Source organism: Aulonocara stuartgranti (assembly GCF_965226115.1).
Source record: "Aulonocara stuartgranti genome assembly, chromosome: 6".
NCBI classification, from domain to species: domain Eukaryota; kingdom Metazoa; phylum Chordata; class Actinopteri; order Cichliformes; family Cichlidae; genus Aulonocara; species Aulonocara stuartgranti.
The window spans coordinates 18,238,845-18,261,340 of record NC_138944.1 but is presented as its reverse complement, the minus strand read 5'-3'; the positions used below and the strand labels follow the sequence as shown (position 1 = coordinate 18,261,340).

The window sequence follows — 22,496 nt, the reverse complement described above, 5'->3', positions numbered from 1 at the left end:
GTTATATTGTGTATCTGGAATGAATTTTAGGTCTCTACGTCCATCCCATGGGGAATGGGAGCAGTAACAAAGGTGTTGCGTTTATATTTTTGTTGAGTGTAGCTTGCCACCACCAGTGTGTGAATGTGTGTGGGAATGGGTGGATGACTGGATGTGTAAAGCGCTTTAGGGTCCTTAGGGACTAGTAAAGCGCTATACAAATATAGGCCATTACTAATAAACACACACACAAAGTACCTCCACCAGAGTGCCTATTTCAGGTCACTTTTGCCGGTGCAAGCCTTGGTAAAGGAGCAGGGTTGGAATTGTGACATTAAAAAACAATAATTGCTAAAAGAAATTTAATTTATAGTTCTAAATAAATTCTAAATGCATTTAAGATGGGTTTTTTTTTTTTTTTTACTCACTTTATGTGTCTTCCACGATGTTATTTCTCTCTCCAACAACTTAGGTTACAATTACATTAGCATGACCAATTATGCAAATTAGGCGATGACATCATTTAGCGACTTCTAAGCGATTTTTAGGACAGCCAATAGCGATTTTCCTAACTGAGGAGCTGGCAACACTGGAGCACTCAAAGTGCTTTACACAACTTGTGCATTCACACCCAGTCGCACAAGCACATTCAACACACCCGTTCATTCTCCGATGGATGCATCGGAGAGTAATTTGGGGTTAGTATCTTGCCCAAGGATATTTGGCATGCAGACTAGGGGAAGCCAGGAATCGAACCTCTAACCTTCCGATCAGTAGATGACCTGCTCTAACATTGTTGCAACACATTTAAATAACCCCCCTGACTGTACTGCCACAGAGTCAATATTTCTGTCAAGTACAATTACAACACATAAGTAAACAATTGAGCAATACTTCACCTAAACTGGGCTGAGTCTCGAATGTCCAGAACACACTTCAGAGTCTGAAGCCACACTATCAGCAGATGAGCCATGATGGAGTTTGTTCACGTTGCTGTAGCTGTGCTCGGTCTTCTGTCTCTTGGACACTCAGCTCCTGTGACAAGCTGTGAGAATCTAATCCAGCCTCTTGAAATCTACAGAAGTCAGGTCAGACTCTCTCTTACATCATTTCTCACTTGTTTATTTGTTTTTTTATTTTCGATATGAAATGTTTGTTGTCTTATACAGCTAATACCATCTGTTTCAGCTGCTGGGCAAATGGGTACTACAAGGAGAGAGCACAAGCATACCTGGATCCAAAATTCTGGTACAGATGGTTATGGAAAATACCTGGGTGAAGGTCACCGCTGCCAGTGAAGCCGATACATTTAACAACCTCCAAATTAAAAAAACGTAATAAAAAGGATGTTTTTCCTGAACTGACCCTGTTTTCAAATAATATTAATGTAAAAATCTCAATAATTGTATCTTCTAAAAGGATGGGCAAGTGCTTCACACGGAAAACCAACATGACTTTGGTTAACAACACTCTCACTGTGGGTGAGTATTACTGAGGGAACAAACATTTGATTTAGACTTTGTGCCTAGCATTGCCATAACACTTTCAGTATATATCGATTGGTGTGTATTTGCACACTGCAGCTTTACCCTTACCAATGCTAAAAGAATATGAAGTATGGCCATCATCTGTCATCTGTCCACAGAGCTCCCTTTCCAAAATTCTGCTGTCCTGCTGAATACTGGCTGCCCTGACTGCCTTGTTATCTTCGCAAATAACACCGTTGGAAGAACCACAGTTAAAGATCTCCAGCTCCTGAGTAAGAACAATGACACACCTAAATAATGTAATGTCAAAGTACTTATTTTAAGTATTTTTTATGAGACGCCGGCCACTAATTTCCAAAATAAAACAATGACTAATAATTGAACAGTGGTTTCCACTGTTCTACGGCTTAATAAATCGGAACACTGCCCTTTGAAATACCAGTTACAAATAACACTTGCCAGTTAAAGGCATATTTAGAAATATTTCTTTAAAAAAAAAAAAAAAAAAAAAAAAGAATAAAACATCTAAAAACATGCAGTGCTGTGAGAATGTATTTGCACCCTTCCTGGTTTCTCTCTATTTTACATATTAGTCACACTTAGATATTTCAGATCATCAAATACAATTTTAGATTAGACAAAAATAACCCAAGCAAATAGAAAACACAGTTCTTAAAGGAATATTTCCTTTACATGGCACTGTGTGAAAAGGAAATTGTCCCTAAACCTAATAACTGGTTATCAAGAACTGAAATCAAGCATTTGCAATCATTAGCAATGAGTCTTTCACATCGCTGTGGAAGAATTTTTCAAAACTCTACTATGTAGAGTCCGTTCAATTCAGCCGCACTGGATTGGATTTTCAAGCATGAACAGATTTTGAAAGCCATTCAGAGGTGGCCTTGCTCATGTGCTCATGGCCACAAATTCTCCTTCAATATCATGGTTCCTTCAATTGCAGCAAGTGGTCCAGGTCCTGAAATAGCAGCAGCAGTTGTTTCTTTGTGTTTTAATCTCTTTACTTACTTGGTGCCGTGCTAACACTTTTTCTGTCTCTCAGGTAGGAGAACTAAAGTGTCTGCTGCTGAGCTGGAAGAGTTTACAAAGCAGGCAGAGTGTCTGAACCTACAACCACCTGCTATCATGGACTTAGAAAAGGGTATGAACTTCTACTTAATATGAAAGTCTTAAAGCCACGTCTGTATGTGCCCTGAAAAATAAACAAAACGCAATAGACAGTAGCAGATTACAATTTTTCAAATGAGTTCAGTTACACAAAGAAACTGCAGCTGAACTAAATGTTACACCTTCAGTTTAATGTTGTCATTATTTGTATACCACCATGGTTTGAACAACTGTAGATTCAATTAATTTCTCCTCTCATAAATTAAAGGCATTCACAAATGTCATCTTCACAGGTTTGTGCCCAGATCCATCTCTTACCCCAGAAACAAATTTCACTGATGTAACCACACACACCATAAGCTCTGATGAGCTCAGCCTTCTAGAAGAACTTCTCAGTAGTGAAGATGGAGTGAAGACCCTTTTCGATATGATCCAAAGAAGTATGGCTTCAGTCAAGCAAGACTGACGGCTATGCCTGTGAAGAATATTGCCACTTAAAATAAAGATGCGTGACTGTTTTTTCCTCTGTGGCAATTTGTTCTGTGTCATCAGTGTAATTTAGATTTAGTTTCATTGAACTGACATAAAAATGACAATGTGAACCTGCTTTAAGAAGAAAAGATTACTTAGTTTTGTCACTTTAATGCACCATGTACTAAAAACAATCAACAAACCATGATAAAGTTTGTTCATGTTGCTCCGGTTGGGCTCAGTCTGCTGATGGTTGGACAAAGCATTATGGACACTGTAAAACTATAAAGTCCAGCTCTTGTGACTACTAATCATCTTGTTTGATCCTTTTTACACTCAACAAAAATATAAACGCAACACCTTTGTTACTGCTCCCATTCCCCATGGGATGGACGTAGAGACCTAAAATTCATTCCAGATACACAATATAACCATCCCTCCCAAACAGTGGTCACAAATCAGTCCAAATGTGTGGTAGTGGGCACATCTGCTATATTGAGATAATCCATCCCACCTCACAGGTGTGCCACATCAGGATGCTGATCTGACATCATGAGTAGTGCACAGGTGTACCTCAGACTGCCCACAACAAAAGGCCACCCTGGAATGTGCAGTTTTTTGCACTATTGGGGGTCTGGGGACCCAGAACCGGTCAGTATCTGGTGTGACCACCATTTGCCTCATGCAGTGCAACACATCGTCGCATGGAGTCTATCAGATTGTCAATTGTGGCCTGTGGAATGTTGGTCCACTCCACTTCAATGGCTGTGCGAGGTTGTTGGATATTCGTGGGAACTGGTACACGCTGTTGTATACGCCGGTCAAGCACATCCCGAACATGCTCAATGGGTGACATGTCCGGTGAGTATGCTGGCCATGCAAGAACTGGGACATTCTCAGCTGCCATCTGCCCTGAACAATGTGAACCATGATTCATCCGTGAAGCGCACACCTCTCCAACGTGCCAGACGCCATCGAATGTGAGCATTTGCCCACACAAGTCTGTCACGGCGACGAGCTGGAGTCAGGTCAAGACCCCGATGAGGACGACGGGCATGCAGTTGAGCGTCCCTGAGACGGTTTCTGACAGTTTGTGCAGAAATTGTTTGGTTGTGCAAACCAATTGTTCCAGCAGCTGTCTGGGTGGCTGGTCTCAGACGATCTTGGAGGTGAACCTGCTGGATGTGGAGGTCCTGGGCTGGTGTGGTTACACGAGGTCTGCGGTTGTGAGGCCGGTTGGATGTGCTGCCATATTCTCTGAAACGCCTGTGGAGACGGCTTATGGTTGAGAAATGAACATTCAATGCACGGGCGACAGATCTGGTTGACATTCCTGCTGTCAGCATGCCAATTGCACGCTCCCTCATTGCTTGTGGCATCTGTGGCATTTTGCTGTGAGACAAAACTGCACATTCCAGGGTGGCCTTTTGTTGTGGGCAGTCTGAGGTACACCTGTGCACTACTCATGATGTCAGATCAGCATCCTGATGTGGCACACCTGTGAGGTGGGATGGATTATCTCAATATAGCAGATGTGCCCACTACCACACATTTGGACTGATTTGTGACCACTGTTTGGGAGGGATGGTTATATCGTGTATCTGGAATGAATTTTAGGTCTCTACGTCCATCCCATGGGGAATGGGAGCAGTAACAAAGGTGTTGCGTTTATATTTTTGTTGAGTGTAGTTGCTGGATTTGACTACAGAAGATCGAGCCAGTGGCAGTGTGGCCTTTCTGGTTGTGGCCCTGCTTTTTCACACTTCTTTTATTGACCAGCACTCTGGGTTTGAAGTGACTTATAGTGTCTGTATTTCTTTTCATTCCCTTTTGTTTGAGCCTCTAGCTACCAAGTCCATCCCAACATCTATTATTTTTCTTCATTGGTACTCCCAAAAGGTAGAGTCTGTTCATCTGGATTTAGCGCTTTCAGTGGGAGAAACGTTTCGTCACTCATCCAAGTGACTTCTTCAGTCTCAGCTGACTGCAGGTTTGCATGAAACTAGCCCACTGAATGAACAGTAGGCTGTGAGGTCAGTTCCTTGATCATTAAAAATGCTACGTCCAGATGAACAGGATCAACCTTGGTGGCACTTGGTGTTCGCTCGCTCTGTGGTAGAGTATCACTTCCTGTTCCTGCTCAAACACAGTGGTGTTTCTGAGTAGCTTATTTGCTTAGCAATTTAATTAACAACTTTTAAATACATTCTTTTTCATAGTATAATCTTCACGTGCTTCATCCGAAGCACACTTTCTGTGTACTCACTACCTAATTTATAGCCAAAGTATTCACTCACTGTCTCTGTACTGTCTCGCTAGCTTAGCTTAGCTCGTAGCCGACTCGTTAGCACCATGGCTACTTCACCTGTTCCTCCTGCACTTTCTTGCTCATTGTGTCAGATGTTTAGTTACTCCTCGGCCACCTTTAGCAGTAATGATATCTGTAACAAATGTAGCATATTTGCAGCGCTGGAGGCCAGGATTACTGAATTGGAGACTCTGCTTCGCACCCTTCATTCACCCGTAGCTAGCCAGGCCCCTGTAGCTGGTGCAGCCGAAGATAGCGTAGGCCCCGCTAGCTGTTCCCCGGCAGACCCCAAGCAGCTGGGGAAAGAGGGCGGCTGGGTCACGGTGAGGAGGAAGCATAGTCCTAAACAGAAGCCCCAGGTACACCATCAACCCGTTCATGTGTCTAACCGTTTTTCCCCACTCGGCGACACACCCGCCGGGGGTCAAACTCTGGTAATTGGCGATTCTGTTCTCAGACATGTGAAGCTAGAGACACCGGCAACCATAGTCAATTGTCTCCCAGGGGCCAGAGCAGGCGACATTGAAGGAAATTTAAAACTGCTGGCTAAGGGTAAACGTAAATTCAGTAAAATCATAATTCACGTTGGCAGTAATGACACCCGGTTACGCCAATCGGAGGTCACTAAAATCAATATTGAATCGGTGTGCAACTTTGCTAAAACAATGTCGGACTCTGTAGTTTTCTCTGGTCCCCTCCCCAATCAGACCAGGAGTGACATGTTTAGCCGCATGTTCTCCTTAAATTGCTGGCTGTCTGAGTGGCGTCCCAGAAACGATGTGGGCTTCATAGATAATTGGCAAACCTTCTGGAGGAAACCTGGTCTTGTTAGGAGAGAGGGCATCCATCCCACTTTGGATGGAGCAGCTCTCATTTCTAGAAATATGGACAAATTTATTAAACCCCCCAAAATATGACTATCCAGAGTTGGGACCAGGAAGCAGAGTTGCAGTCTTACACGCCTCTCTGCAGCTTCTCTCCTCCTGCTACCCCCCCCAAAAACCCATCTCCATAGAGACTGTGTCAGCTTCCAAAAAGACAAAACAAACTAAAAACCAGCAACAAACAACTTAAACATAAACAATCACAAAGAAAGAACAATACAGTATCCACATCTGAACCAAAGAGTAAAACAGTGAAATGTGGATTATTAAATATTAGGTCTCTCTCCTCCAAGTCTCTGTTAGTACATGACTTAATAATTGATCAACAAATCGATTTACTCTGCCTTACAGAAACCTGGTTGCAGCAGGATGATTATGTTAGTTTAAATGAATCAACACCCCCGAGTCATTCTAACTACCAGAAATCTCGAAGCACAGGCCGAGGGGGCGGTGTGGCAGCAATTTTTCACACCAGCCTATTAATTAATGAAAGACTAAGACAGACTTTTAATTCATTTGAAAGCCTGATGCTTAACATTGTCCACCCCAGCTGTGAAACTCAGAAACCAGTCTTACTTGTTATCATCTATCGTCCACCTGGGCCTTACACAGAGTTTCTGTCTGATTTCTCAGACTTTATATCTAATTTAGTTCTGAGCTCAGATAAAATAATTATTGTGGGTGATTTTAACATCCATGTAGATGCTAAAAATGACAGCCTCAACATGGCATTTAATCTGTTATTAGACTCAATTGGTTTCTCTCAAAATGTAAAAGAACCCACCCACCACTTTAATCACACTCTAGATCTTGTTTTAACATATGGCATAGAAACTGAACATTTAACAGTGTTTCCTGAAAACTCTCTCCTGTCTGATCATTTCCTGATAACATTTACATTTACAATAATTGATTACACAGCGGTGGAGAGTAGACTTTATCAAAGTAGATGTCTTTCTGAAAGTGCTGTAACTAAGTTTAAGAATATAATCCACCCACTGTTATCATCTCCAATGCCCTGTACCAACACAGAGCAGAGCAGCTATCTGAACGCTACCCCAACAGAGGTCGATTATCTTGTTAATAATTTCACCTCCTCACTACGTACGACTCTGGATACTGTAGCTCCTGTGAAAACTAAGGTCTCTAATCAGAAGTACCTGACTCCGTGGTATAATTCTCAAACATGTACCCTAAAGCAGATGACTCGTAATCTGGAGAGGAAATGGCGTGTCACAAATCTAGAGGATCATCATTTAGCCTGGAGAAATAGTTTGCTGCTTTATAAGAAAGCCCTCCGCAAAGCCAGAACATCTTACTATTCATCACTGATTGAAGAAAATAAGAACAACCCCAGGTTTCTCTTCAGCACTGTAGCCAGGCTGACAAAAAGTCAGAGCTCTTTTGAGCCAACCATCCCTTTAACGTTAACTAGTAATGACTTCATGAACTTCTTCACAAATAAAATTTTTATCATTAGAGAAAAAATTACCAATAATCATCCCACAGATGTAATATTATCTACAGCTACTCTTAGTACCATTGATGTTAAGTTAGACTCTTTTTCTCCAATTGATCTTTCTGAGTTAACTTCAATAATTACTTCCTCCAAACCATTAACGTGTCTTTTAGACCCCATTCCTACAAAACTGCTCAAAGAAGTCCTGCCATTAATTAATTCTTCGATCTTAAATATGATCAACCTATCTCTAATAATCGGCTATGTACCACAGGCCTTCAAGCTGGCTGTAGTTAAACCTTTACTCAAAAAGCCATCTCTAGACCCAGCAGTCTTAGCTAATTATAGGCCAATCTCCAACCTTCCTTTCATATCAAAAATCCTTGAAAGAGTAGTTGTCAAACAGCTAACAGATCATCTGCAGAGGAATGGTTTATTTGAAGAGTTTCAGTCAGGTTTCAGAGCTCATCACAGCACAGAAACAGCTTTAGTGAAGGTTACAAATGATCTTCTTATGGCCTCTGACAGTGGACTCATCTCTGTGCTTGTCCTGCTAGACCTTAGCGCAGCATTCGATACTGTTAGCCATAATATCCTATTAGAGCAATTAGAACATGCTGTAGGTATTACAGGTACTGCACTGCAGTGGTTTGTATCATATCTATCTAATAGACTCCAATTTGTGCATGTAAATGGAGAGTCCTCTTCAAACACTCAGGGTCATTTATGGAGTTCCACAGGGTTCAGTGCTAGGACCAATTCTGTTTACATTATACATGCTTCCCTTAGGCAGTATCATTAGAAGACATAGCATACATTTTCACTGCTATGCTGATGACACCCAGCTCTATCTGTCCATGAAGCCAGATAACACACACCAATTAGTTAAACTGCAGGAATGTCTTAAAGGCATAAAGACCTGGATGGCCGCTAACTTTCTGCTTCTTAATTCAGATAAAACTGAGGTTATTGTACTCTGCCCTGAAAATCTTAGAAATATGGTATCTAACCAGATTCTTACCCTGGATGGCATTACCTTGGCCTCCAGTAACGCTGTGAGGAACCTTGGAGTCATTTTTGACCAGGACATGTCCTTCAACGCACATATTAAACAAATATGTAAGACTGCTTTCTTCCATTTGCGCAACATCTCTAAAATTAGAAATATCCTGTCTCAGAGTGACGCTGAAAAACTAGTTCATGCATTTATTACTTCCAGGCTGGACTACTGTAATTCATTATTATCAGGATGTCCAAAAAACTCGCTGAAAAGCCTTCAGCTAATCCAAAATGCTGCAGCCAGAGTCCTGACAGGGACTAGAAAGAGAGAGCATATTTCTCCTGTTTTGGCTTCCCTTCATTGGCTTCCTGTTAAGTCCAGAATTGAATTCAAAATCCTGCTCCTCACATACAAGGTCTTAAATAATCAGGCCCCATCTTATCTTAATGACCTTGTAGTACCATATCACCCTATTAGAGCACTTCGCTCTCGCTCTGCAGGCCTACTTGTTGTTCCTAGAGTATTTAAAAGTAGAATGGGAGGGAGAGCCTTCAGTTTTCAGGCCCCTCTTCTGTGGAACCAGCTTCCAGTTTGGATTCGGGAGACAGACACTATCTCTACTTTTAAGATTAGGCTTAAAACTTTCCTTTTTGCTAAAGCATATAGTTAGGGCTGGACCAGGTGACCCTGAATCCTCCCTTAGTTATGCTGCAATAGATGTAGGCTGCCGGGGGATTCCCATGATGCATTGAGTTTTTCCTTTCCAGTCACCTTTCTCACTCACTATGTATTAATAGACCTCTCTGCATTGAATCATATCTGTTATTAACCTCTGTCTCTCTTCCACAGCATGTCTTTTATCCTGTCTTCCTTCTCTCACCCCAACCGGTCGCAGCAGATGGCCGCCCCTCCCTGAGCCTGGTTCTGCCGGAGGTTTCTTCCTGTTAAAAGGGAGTTTTTCCTTCCCACTGTCGCCAAAGTGCTTGCTCATAGGGGGGTCATATGATTGTTGGGTTTTTCTCTGTATCTATGAAGCGCCTTGAGGCGACTTTTGTTGTGATTTGGCGCTATATAAATAAAATTGAATTGAATTGAACCTTTTGGGATTTACTTACCTGGATGACTGAGCATGCATCAAGACATTTATTGGTACTGATATGAGGACACTATTAGGCTTATTCTATTATTTTTATTCCATTTATGTTTTTATTGTATAACTTTCAATAAAGTGTTGTTTTTTGTCATTGAAACCATCTCTTGCTTGCTCCTCCCCTTTGTGAGTGTGGACGCTTCATCTCTTTGCTCTTGAATGCTTTGCTTCTTATATTGATTTTTATTGATTTTTATGCTGATTTTTTCCCTTTTTCCGTGTGAGCTTACCTGCGATAACTTCTGGACACTTGTAGATCATTAGGACTAGAGTGTTCTTAACAGAAACAGCAACATTTTATGGTTACCTTCAGAGGTGGGACCAAGTCATTGTTTTGCAAGTCTCAAGTAAGTCTCAAGTCTTTATCCTCAAGTCTCAAGTCAAGTCTCAAGTAATGTCAGGCAAGTCAGAGTCGAGTCTCAAGTCACTGGTGTAAAAGTCCGAGTCAAGTCACAAGTCTGAAACTTTGAATTTCAAGTCCTTTCGAGTCTTTAAAAAAAAAAACAACGAAAAAATAATGTTGCAGTTATATGCTAAATGTAAATATTAGACCGTGTAATTTTAAAATCTGTGTTTTTCTCAACACATGACAAAATAGTGAACTTAGAAAATATACACAAATTGTGAAATTGCACCTCTTTAAAATGCAGCTCAATTAAACCTAGCTCCAAGAATAATTTTCACCGACAGTTCTGAGATAAGCTGCATGTTATTCTTGGATGCGGTTGTAGGACCAGCTTTAAAATCGCATGACAAAAATATCATACACATTAAAAAAAACTGTATCACCAACGTAGCCTGGACAACATTTGCTAGTTAGATGAAGTCAGCTATCTCATCTTGGCATATTTATATGCATATTTATAATTATACGCTTCTTGGAGTGAGTGCATACACTCATGAAGTTTAGTAACTTCAGGTCACTGCAACAAGCCCAGGTACAGTTTACCGACGGATGGGTACAGGACCTTGAACTGCACCGTGTAGAACGAAAGACCATCGTACGTATCATAAGTTTACCAGTCTCACAAATCGTCGTCATAAATACACATTCGTTAACCGTTTATTAATAGGACCTTTGAGCTCAACGGTAGTTAATTAGTAGTGGAAATAATTTCTGGTATGCATCACAGAAATGTAGCAGTGACAATAATATTGTATGCTGTAATCGTACTGGGCAATTAGTGATACAAAAAACCTGTTTTATCCTGTGAATAAAAGCATATGTTTTTGTCAATGTACCATAATAACAGAAGCGAAACGCAATATTGTGTCAGGACAATTCACTATTTATGCACAATAAACAAAGGAGCATAGCGCGACAATTTCTGTTCAGCGCCAGACTTGCTTGTAACCTATATCACCAATTATGTTATGAAAATGACGTATTAACTACTAAAAAACACTGACCTTCGTGTAAATGCTTGGAGCAGACTAACCTGTGAGCTGGAGTGTTCTGGGATGTTATATTTGATCTTTGAATGGCTGCAATCCAGACCATCCGTCGCGTCTTTGTTACTTCGGAAACATGGCTCGAACAATTTCTCTTCAACGACGTAATCCGATAACAACCGATCTCTTTACCCGTCGGCTTCCCGTGGCTGTCATGCGACCGGCTATTGCAGTTAATAATACAACAGCTTCTTGACATTTTTGTGTTTCTTTTTATCGCTGTATAACTGATTTTAATTGAAAGCCTGCGTGCGCTAGTACCGCTTGCCACGAGTTCCCAGAATCCTTTGCGGTTCTACCCGTGAATGACGTCACATTTTCAATCTCTATATAATATGCATGTTAAATTTTATATTTGGGGTAAAATATCAAGTCTTTTCAAGTAAACCGGTTCAAGTCCAATTCAAGTCCCAAGTCATTGGTGTAAAAGTCCAAGTCAAGTCACAAGTCTTAGAACATTTTTTCAAGTCAAGTCTAAAGTCATAAAATTAATGACTCGAGTCTGACTCGAGTCCAAGTCATGTGACTCGAGTCCACACCTCTGGTTACCTTATCCTCAGCGCTCCGTGTGTCTGTGGCCTAGACACAGCTGAAGCCTGATTACAGCGTCTGGGCACCGAGCAGCCTCAATAACCTGGAAAGGTGCTAACCGCTAGGCTAACTAGCAACAAGATGCCTTCCCTCTCCACAGATGACTACCACAGCCTCCTGCAGAAGATTGCAGTACTGGAGACAAAAATTCATCGCTTAGAATTAAACGTGGAGGTAAATGGACTGTGTGGAAATGAAACAACCTTGCCTTTGATTCAAAACAATGGCGATGAGCAAGCTAGTACACAGCTAAGGAGCACAGATAACATGACCAAGAAAGTAGACTCTGTGCATTATTATAAATCCTCAAGTGATAATCCCCCCTTAGACTGTCTTGGTGCAAAACCAAGACATAAATCATGTCTCCTGGAAGGGGGAGGACGTATCACAGGCAGGGCACAGCGAGCTGAAATCTCTGAAACCGACTGGCCTTCACTTCCTACGAGACAGAGAAGCTCTTCTACCCCTGTATACGGGAGGAAACAGGACTGGACAACCGTGAATAGGAAGGTTAACAACAAACCTCCAAAACAACTGAATGTGAAACTGCAGAACAGATTTGCTCCACTATCAAAGGACCCTGGATCTATATCGGACAACCATCCATCTAAAAGCAGCGAAATAAGGTCTGAAAATCTGTTGAAAAGTGAAAGGCCACAGGGAAAGCTAAAGGCTAGGCCTGAAACTCTGATTGTGGGTGACTCTGCCATAAAGGATGTACAAAGGATGTGCGGTAAGAACACTAAAGTCCTCTGCTTTCCTAACGATATGGTCAACAACCTGAAGGAGAGAATTCTTCAAATTGCAGATGAATATCCAACTGTGACAAACATTGTTCTGCATACAGGGTCAAACGATGTGTCCAAACAACAGTCGGAGGTTCTGAAACGGGACTTTACTGGATTATTAAATACTGTAAACTCTCTGAATGCAGCTGTATTCATCAGTGGACCTGTACCGCCGGTCAGAGGAGGAGACGAGAGATTCAGCAGGTTGTTTACACTGAATAAATGGCTTATATCAGCATGTGCTGACCACTCAGTGCACTTTATCGACAACTTTAATATTTTTTGGGAACGCAGGCATCTGTTCAAAGCAAATGGATTTAATTTTAACAAGTCAGGGGTGAAACTGTTCACCTCCAACTTGTTTTATTCCATGCGTCATCCATCTGTGCTTGGTGCCAAGGCTGAGATAAACGAGGAGTTATCTCATAAAGAGGAACAAACAGTACTCCAAGAACAGACAAAGCCCAGCAGAAACCTTGAGGAGGAGCTCCATTTGCCCCCACCCGGGAAGAGCCTCAGAAAGGAGAGACATCCATGGCATCTGAGGAAGAGCCTCAGAAAGGAGAGACATCTAAGGCAAGAAGAGGGGTCCCTATTTGCCTCCAACTCTCTCAACAACACCAACGACCAGGACAAGGGACCACGACCTTCCCCAGTCCCCCAAACCCCTGACAGGCCATCACCCTCCTCCCCCTCTTTCTCCCTCCTCCCCACACCTGAAATTCACTGAGGAGATGATGGAGCGGGTCAATGCTGGGCTCAGATCTACCCCCCGTCCCAATCCCTTTTTGTCCCCCATAAACCCCCCACCAGAGCGGCCAAAGGTTCGCCATCGAGCCCCACCCTCAACAGAGCAATCGAAGTCACATTGCCCAGCCTCGCCCCCCTTAGTTCCTCCTTACCACCTTCATGCTTTGTCTCCGCAGTCTGATGCGTGATGTGTGAAGGGTCCGGGCTGTGAGGATTATGGCAGTGATGACTTTTCCCAGGAGAAGCTGGGACCCTGTTTACTAGAAGGTTTTAAAATTTCTGTACTTTTAGGTGACAGGAGACATGTGGCCTGGTCAAAACACAGAGAGCTGCACTCTAAAAGATCTTTAAACATAGTAAACATACCTTGTGTGCCACAGACTGCTCCCAAACACGAGGGGACAAGTAATACCTCTAAAACACTTAAGTTGGCTTTATTAAACATTAGATCTCTAGCTGGGAAAACATTTTTAATTAATGATTTAATCATTGAGCACAGCCTTGATTTTATGTTTTTAACTGAAACTTGGTTGGACCAAAGTAACAGTGGAGCTGTTCTCATCGAGACAACCCCTCCTAACTACAGTTTTATCAGTGAGGTCAGGGCGAGCAGGAGAGGAGGAGGGGTTGCTGTCTTATTTAATGAATCATTTCAATGTAAGCAGCTATCTCCTGGAAGTTTTCAGTCTTTTGAATATGTGGCTTTACAGCTGAAGGCCCCATCCAAAGTTGTGTTTCTTAATGTTTACAGGCCTCCCAAATACTGCACAGACTTTTTTAATGACCTCAGTGAACTGCTGTCTGTGATCTGTGTTGATTTTGACTGTGTAATTATTGCTGGGGATTTTAACATTCATGTGGACGACCCTCAGGACAAAGGGACTAAAGACCTGAGTAACATTCTGGGCAACTTTGGGCTGACTCAGCATATAACAGAGGCCACACATAATAGAGGACACACTCTTGACCTACTGATCTCCAAAGGCCTGAGCATTTCAAAGGTTACTGTGTCTGATGTGGGCCTGTCTGATCATTACTGTGTTTTCTTTGAAAGTAAAATCTCAGCCCACACAAATATATCAACAACAGTGATCACAAAACGGTGTATAACTGAACACAGTAGTGCAATTTTTAACCAGGTCTTCCCATTAACACCTGACCTGCCCAGAGGGTCAGTCAATGAGCTCGTCAATAGCTTCAATGCTAACATGTTAAATGTAATGGACACTATTGCTCCCATTAAGGTGAAGGTTATCTCTGGAAGGAAAAAGTCTCCATGGAGAAACTCCACACTGGTGAAAAATGAAAAAAGAGAGTGTAGGAAAGCTGAGCGCAGATGGAGAAAAACAAACCTCCAGGTTCATTATGACATTTATAAAGAGAAACTTCACAATTATAATTTACAACTGAGGAATGCAAGAAGGTCATACTTCTCTGACATCATCACTAAAAACAGCCATAATGCTCGGGTCTTATTTTCTACAGTTGACAGGCTAACAAACCCTCCTGTGTCAGTGGCAGCTGAACTTCATTCGACCATGGCCTGCAATGACTTTGCCAAATTCTTCACTGAAAAAATCCAAAAAATTAGACAAGCAATTGGTACATCAACAGCAGATCCAGGATATGTACTGTGTCCACCAAAAAACTGTTTAAACACCATGAAACAGTTTCAACCTATTAACAGCAAAGACCTGGAGGACATCTTAGGTCAACTGAACTCCTCCTCCTGCTGTTTAGATGTCCTGCCAACAAGTTTTTTCAAAAAGGTCTCAAAGACTTTAGAGTCAGACCTGTTACAGATCGTCAACTTTTCTTTATTATCAGGTGTGTTTCCAGAATCACTAAAAACTGCTGTAATCAAACCTATACTGAAAAAGGACAATCTTGACAAGACACAAATGAACAACTACAGGCCGATCTCAAATCTCCCGTTTTTAAGTAAGATCATTGAAAAAGCAGTTTCTCAACAGCTCAGTTACTTCTTAAAACAGAATAATTGCTACGATGCCTTCCAGTCAGGTTTTAGACAGAACCACAGCACTGAAACCGCTCTGACCAAAGTGTTTAATGACATATGTCTGAATACAGACAGTGGAAAAATGTCAGTCCTAGTTTACTGGATCTCAGTGCAGCATTTGATACAGTTGACCACAACATATTACTCAAACGACTGGAGAACTGGACAGGTCTTTCAGGAACTGTACTAAACTGGTTCAAAACATACGTAGAAAACAGGAAATACTTTGTATCAATAGGTAACTTCACATCTGAGCAGACAAGTATCACATGTGGAGTTCCCCAAGGTTCCATCTTGGGACCCCTTCTGTTTAACATCTACATGCTCCCACTGGCACAGATTATAAACAACAACAAAATAAACTATCACAGCTATGCAGATGACACACAAATATATATCACAATGTCACCAGGAGACCGAGGCCCTGTACAGGCTCTTGGTAAATGCATTGAGGAAATCAATGACTGGTTGTGCCACAATTTTCTCCAGCTAAACAAAAACAAAACTGAGGTAATAGTCTTTGGCGCCAAAGAAAAACGATTACAGGTCACCAGAGAACTTCAATCTATACATCTAAAAACCACAAACCAGGCGAGAAATTTGGGTGTAGTGATGGATGCAGACCTAAACTTAGAAAAACACATTAAGACAATAACAAAGTCAGCTTACTATCACCTCAAGAATATATCAAGGATAAAAGATCTGATGTCTCAACAGGACCTGGAAAAACTAGTCCATGCATTCATCTTTAGTAGGCTTGATTACTGTAACAGCATCTTTACAGGTCTACCTAAAAAATCAGTCAGACAACTACAGCTCATTCAGAACTCTGCTGCTCGAGTCCTCACTAAGACCAAAAAAGTGGACCACATCAGTCCAGCTCTGAGGTCCTTACACTGGCTGCCTGTCCGTCAGAGGATAGACTTTAAAGTTCTGATGCTGGCCTATAAAGCTCTGAATGGTTTAGGACCAAAATACATCAATGACCTCCTGACCCAGTATGAACCATCCAGATCCCTCAGGTCATCTGGATCCGGTCTTTTATCAGTTCCCAGAGTCAGAACCAGACACGGAGAAGCTGCATTCAGCTTTTATGCTCCTTATATCTGGAACAAACTCCCAGAAAGCCTCAGATCAGCTGAAACACTCAGTTTATTTAAATCCAGGTTGAAGACTCACCTGTTCTCAGCTGCATTTGAATAAAGCACCAAATCCACACTTTAAGCTTAAATTTCAAAACTTACATTTAACTACTGATTTTATCTACTGTTCTGATTTTATCTGTTTTGATTTTATATACTGTTGTTTGTTTGTTTGTTAATTAGTTAGTTAGTTTATTTGCTTGTTTTATTCAATTTTAAATCATGCTTTTTATTTGTTCTTGTTTCTAATGTCTCTGTAAAGCACTTTGAATCACCTTGTTGTTGAATTGTGCTATACAAATAAACTTGCCTTGCCTTGCCTCTCTTGCCGGGATGTGTTTTCAAACCCAGGTAGCTTTTAATTTAATTTGTTACATTTACATGTCAATCTTTTTATTTCCCAGAGGGTGAAATTCCCTTAGGTGGGATTGGTAAATGGACTGGTTCTTATATAGCGCTTTTCTAATCTTCTGAGCACTCAAAGCGCTTTACACAACTTGTGCATTCATACCCATTCGCACAAGCACATTTTCTTGGTGCTTTCTAACTAACATTCACACACCCGTTCATTCTCAGATGGATGCATCGGAGAGTAATTTGGGGTTAGTATCTTGCCCAAGGATATTTGGCATGCAGACTGGGGGAAGCCAGGAATCGAACCTCCAACCTTCCGATCAGTAGATGACCTGCTCTACCATTGTCGCAACACATTTAAATAACCCCCTGACTGTACTGCCACAGAGTCAATATTTCTGTTAAGTACAATTACAACACATAAGTAAACAATTGAGCAATACTTCACCTAAACTGGGCTGAGTCTCGAATGTCCAGAACACACTTCAGAGTCTGAAGCCACACTATCAGCAGATGAGCCATGATGGAGTTTGTTCACGTTGCTGTAGCTGTGCTCGGTCTTCTGTCTCTTGGACACTCAGCTCCTGTGACAAGCTGTGAGAATCTAATCCAGCCTCTTGAAATCCACGGCAATCAGGTCAGACTCTCTCTTATCTCACCTTTCACTTATGACTTTCTGCACATATACGCTGAGTAAAATAAGTTTTGAACATGCCACCAAATTTACATGAAATTCACACCCGATGTGGATAACCACCCATCCAGTCCACACATACAAAGAAATCAAACCATTGATATCCATAAATTAAGCTGTGTTATAATAAGAGGAAAAGTATTGAATATATAGAAAGGAAGGTGCAAAAAGGCATGGAAAGTCATGACACCAGCTGAAATCTATCAGCAATTACAAAGCAACCCTGCCCCCTAGTGCAAATTAATGTTAGCTGGTTCTGTTCTAACTGATGGCCTATAAAAAGTTGTCTCATTACCAATGTGTCACACAAGAAACATGATGGATAAAACCAATCCATCAGAATTACTAAACTAGTAAGTAGCAAGTAAATAAATTTTAATTTATATAGTGAAACAGTGAAAAATTTAATTAAGAGCTCGTTTGTATAAAAATGTCTTCAGCTGCTTTTTAAAGGAGTCAGTGGAGTCTAGAGAGCGTAAAGACAACAGCAGGGACTTCCACAGCCTCTGTGCCAGTGCCTGAAAAGCCCGATCCCCATGTGTTTTAAACCTAGTACTTTTCAGATCCAACATAACCAGAACGGTTGTGTTGGATCTGAAGGTTCCAGTGAGCACTGTTGGGGCAGGAGAGAACATCATTTCACCATAAACTGGCCAGGACCAGCTGCTCCCCACCAGTTTTCAGACAGGGGAGTGAAAAGAATTATCAGAAGAGTTGTCAAAAGCAAAGGAGCACTTGCGAAGAGCTACAAAAAGACTTGGAATCAGCTCAACTGCTGTGGCCTGTATGCACGCTCACCATACAAGACTCCATTGCTGAAGAAAAAGCATGCTAAAGCACGTTTAAAGTTTGCTGAACAAAATTTAGACAAGAGATACTAGCAGAATATACTCTGGTCAGTAGAGATGTGATGGCTGCACTTACAGCCACACAGTGGTAATACCCACCATGTTAGTGTAGAGGCTTATAAGTAACATTGCAGTCACATTTCTTTCTTTAAATATAGGAATTTGTTTACAGGACAATAAATAACTGGTTTTGGTTTAGAGTTAATTTACATATCCACATAACACTGCATTCTAAAATAAGTGCACACATTTTAGTTTACACTGTTATGTATGATTAATTTTTTGTTTTCTGAGTTACCTTAGTTGCAGCTGTTCCAGTCCCTTGATTAAGGAGCCAAGAGGTGGAAAAGGGGCAGAGCGAGCTTTAAAGGAAGACTACAAATTGGTTCATGCCATAACTCAGGACCATGGGTGAAGGAAATTGCCGTCCCGGGTTTCCTCCGTGGCGTGAGCGATAAGCAGAGTTTTGTCCTTTCCTTCTAAGATTCCTAATTATTTAAAGTAACACTCAGGTATGCCATTCAGCGTGTTAGTACGAGCTCGGGAGCAGCTTGGGAGAACAAGAAAACAGAGACTGCTTTAGGTTGCCTTCCCAATCGACTCAAAGGTTTATTTGATACACAGCAGTTTATATAGATGAAAAAAGGTTCGTGTGTCAGCTTTCCCAGTTCAAACCGGTACAGACCAAATAAGGAAACGTCTTCCTGTCTTGTGAGCAAAGAAGTATCCTGTGTGTAGTTTATCAGCTCAGCTACAATTTATGATCATCCCAGCAAAATACACTCCTAGACATAGAATACAGAGTTCTTTCATCAGTGAATTCTGAAACGAACCACCTAGCCTTTAACGAGCCTTTTCCAGGAGATAAAGAAAAAGGGAGGATGGGAGTAAGGAAGTGGTCTCATCTCTGTGGTATTTTCGACCTTGGGGGACCAGCTTGTGAGTCTTACACCTTAATTCTTGGGTCACAGAGAAAGAGAAAAACAACTAGTATATGGGCCTTATTGAGTAACAGTTTTCCTGTATAAAACAATCTTCTGTAAATGCTAACCGTGGTATCAAAATATCATAACAATGGGGGGGAATTGAAGTTCATTATGTTTGGTTTAGTTAGGTTTTGTGTGTTTTACCCCTTCTCCTGTTTTTGTGGGCTGATCAGCCACTATTTAAGTTTCCCCTTTGTCTCATTAAGTTAGGTCAGTTTGTTTGAGTTATTGGTTGTGTTGTCGACTTTGAGTAGAGTTTTGTTATTTTGACCTCTTTTATGGGCCCAAGATTTTGATTCTTTTTGCATGAGTTAACCAAATATGTTTTTTGGGTTAAATAAAAAATCATTTTTTTGGACTTTAACCTGTGCCTAAGTTTCCTTCACTGCTCGGTCCGTCACAAGAGACCAAAACTGAACTGATGCTATAATACATGCCATGTCTGGAGGTCAAAAGGCACTGCATATCACCCCAAAAACACTATACCAGCAGTGAAGTTTGGAGTTGGGAACATCAAAGTATGGGGCTGTTTTTCGTCATGTGGCACTGGAATGTTTCATATAAATGGAGGAAGATGAATAGAAAAATGTTCTGCTAGCATCTACCAGGATGTTGAAGATGAAATGAGGACGGACCTTTCAGCAAGACGATGATCCCAAACACAAAGCCAAAGAAGCTGCTAGAATGACCTGTCAATCTATAGATATAATAGAGTTTAGAGTTCATAGCAGGGCTCACAGAACGTTCAGAATCTGAAGACTGTTTGTGTAGAAGAATGAACCAAAATCACACCTGAGCGATGCCTGCGGCTAGGAGGCGTCTTGAAGTTGTCATTACCAACAAAAGCTTTTGCATGAAGTATTAAATACAATTTCAGTAAGCGTGTTCAATACTTTTTCCTTCTTTCATTTCTCATTCTTACACATAACATCTATGGTTTGATTTCTTTGCATGTGTGGACTGGCTGGATTGTTACTGACATTTGGTGAGAATTTTATGTCAATAGCACCTTTAGAAATGTATGTACTGAGAAATCTGGTGATGTTTTCAATATTTATTTTACCCCCTGTATATTATACACCATCTGTTTCAGCTGGTGGGAAAATGGACACAAATAGCAGCGAGCACAGGCATACCTGGATTCAAAATGCTGATGAAGATGCTTGTGGTGTCCGCCTGGATGAACACCACTGCTGCCACTGAGGCTAATACGTTCAATAATCTCTACATTAATAAAATGTAATAAAAATGATAAAGCCTTGCCTGAACTGATACTGTTTTCAAGTAATGTGAATTTAGAAATCTCTTTAATTTTATCTTCTAAAAGGATGGGCAAGTGTTTCACACTGAAAACCACCATGACTTTGGTTAACAACAGTTTGGGTGAGTATTAGTGAGGGAACAAACATTCGATGACCAGATTTAGACTTTGATTTAGACTTTGGACCTAGCATTGCCACAACACTTTTAGTATATATCGATTGGTGTGTATTTGCACACTGCACCCTTACCAATGCTAAAAGAATATGAAGCGTGGCCATCATCTGTCATCTGTCCACAGTGCACAATAACCAATCTTCTGCTGTCCTGCTGAATACTGGCTGCCCTGACTGCCTTGTTATCTTCGCAAATGACAACGTTGGAAGAACCACAAGCAAACTCAATCTCCTGAGTAAGAACAATGACACACTAAATAATGTAATGTCAAAGTACTTAAGTATTTTTTTATGAGATGCCGGCCACTAATTTCCAAAATAAAACAATGACTAATAATTGAACAGTGGTTTCCACTGTTCTACGGCTTAATAAACTGGAACACTGCCTTTAGAAATACCAGTTACAAATAACACTTGCCAGTTAAAGGCATATTTAGAAATGTTTCTTCTTTTTTTTTAAAAAAAAAGAAAAGAATAAAACATCTAAAAACATGCAGTGCTGTGAGAATGTATTTGCACCCTTCCTGGTTTCTCTCTATTTTACATATTAGTCACACTTAGATATTTCAGATCATCAAATACAATTTTAGATTAGACAAAAATAACCCAAGCAAATAGAAAACACAGTTCTTAAAGGAATATTTCCTTTACATGGCACTGTGTGAAAAGGAAATTGTCCCTAAACCTAATAACTGGTTATCAAGAACTGAAATCAAGCATTTGCAATCATTAGCAATGAGTCTTTCACATCGCTGTGGAAGAATTTTTCAAAACTCTACTATGTAGAGTCCATTCAATACACCAGCACTGGATTGGATTTTCAAGCATGAACAGATTTTGAAAGCCATTCAGAGGTGGCCTTGCTCATGTGCTCATGGCCACAAATTCTCCTTCAATATCATGGTTCCTTCAATTGCAGCAAGTGGTCCAGGTCCTGAAATAGCAGCAGCAGTTGTTTCTTTGTGTTTTAATCTCTTTACTTACTTGGTGCCGTGCTAACACTTTTTCTGTCTCTCAGGTAGGAGAACTAAAGTGTCTGCTGCTGAGCTGGAAGAGTTTACAAAGCAGGCAGAGTGTCTGAACCTACAACCACCTGCTATCATGGATTCAGAAAAAGGTATAAACCTTTATATAATATGAAAACCTAGAAACTGCAGTTGAACTGAATGTTACTTCTTCAATCTAATATTATCTTTATACTCTTTATATTTTTGTAACCACCATGTTTGATAAGGTCATAGATTAATCAAATTTATGAATGAACTTTATTTACAAATGTCTTCTTGCAGGGTTTTGCCCAGATCCAGCGCTCAGCCCAGGAACAAAGACTATTGATATGACCTTGAGCAGCACAACGCCCGATGATCTCAACCTATTTGAGAAGCTTTTCACTGAGTGGAATGAAGACCATTTTGGACATGGTCCAAACTAGTGTGGATCTATTCAAGGAAGACTGACATGGTCATAAATGTCACTAAGTGTTGATGAAGAAGCCATGTCTGTCAAGAGCATTACCACGAAAATTAAACATGCTAAAAACATATGAGTGGCTGTCATCTCTCTTCAAAGCAA

The 22,496-nt window shown here is 41.0% G+C and overlaps 2 protein-coding genes across 2 annotated transcripts; both read left to right on the top strand.

Moving 5' to 3' along the window:
• The first annotated feature begins 770 nt into the window (after positions 1-770).
• On the top strand, positions 771-3,512 carry LOC309709312 (uncharacterized protein). Its single transcript, XM_082537869.1, has 6 exons — positions 771-1,067; positions 1,168-1,313; positions 1,399-1,460; positions 1,625-1,738; positions 2,527-2,625; positions 2,885-3,512. Exons 1-6 carry the CDS (start codon positions 951-953, stop codon positions 3,055-3,057), a joined length of 711 nt encoding a protein of 236 aa, XP_082393995.1. The 5' UTR covers positions 771-950; the 3' UTR covers positions 3,058-3,512.
• A 13,733-nt stretch (positions 3,513-17,245) lies between these two features.
• On the top strand, positions 17,246-22,447 carry LOC309708586 (uncharacterized protein). Its single transcript, XM_082536769.1, has 6 exons — positions 17,246-17,597; positions 20,582-20,727; positions 20,816-20,871; positions 21,050-21,160; positions 21,943-22,041; positions 22,214-22,447. The coding sequence occupies exons 1-6, from the start codon at positions 17,481-17,483 to the stop codon at positions 22,354-22,356; spliced, it is 672 nt and encodes a 223-aa protein (XP_082392895.1). The 5' UTR covers positions 17,246-17,480; the 3' UTR covers positions 22,357-22,447.
• Positions 22,448-22,496: the final 49 nt, after the last annotated feature.

Bases quoted from the DNA above. Each gene is read 5' to 3' on its own strand.
- LOC309709312 (XM_082537869.1), top strand. From the start codon at position 951: ATGATGGAGTTTGTTCACGTTGCTGTAGCTGTGCTCGGTCTTCTGTCT. The intron at 1,068-1,167 runs GTCAGACTCTCT...CATCTGTTTCAG, and splicing joins TTGAAATCTACAGAAGTCAG to CTGCTGGGCAAATGGGTACT. The intron at 1,314-1,398 runs GTAATAAAAAGG...ATCTTCTAAAAG, and splicing joins AACCTCCAAATTAAAAAAAC to GATGGGCAAGTGCTTCACAC.
- LOC309708586 (XM_082536769.1), top strand. From the start codon at position 17,481: ATGATGGAGTTTGTTCACGTTGCTGTAGCTGTGCTCGGTCTTCTGTCT. The intron at 17,598-20,581 runs GTCAGACTCTCT...CATCTGTTTCAG, and splicing joins TTGAAATCCACGGCAATCAG to CTGGTGGGAAAATGGACACA. The intron at 20,728-20,815 runs GTAATAAAAATG...ATCTTCTAAAAG, and splicing joins AATCTCTACATTAATAAAAT to GATGGGCAAGTGTTTCACAC.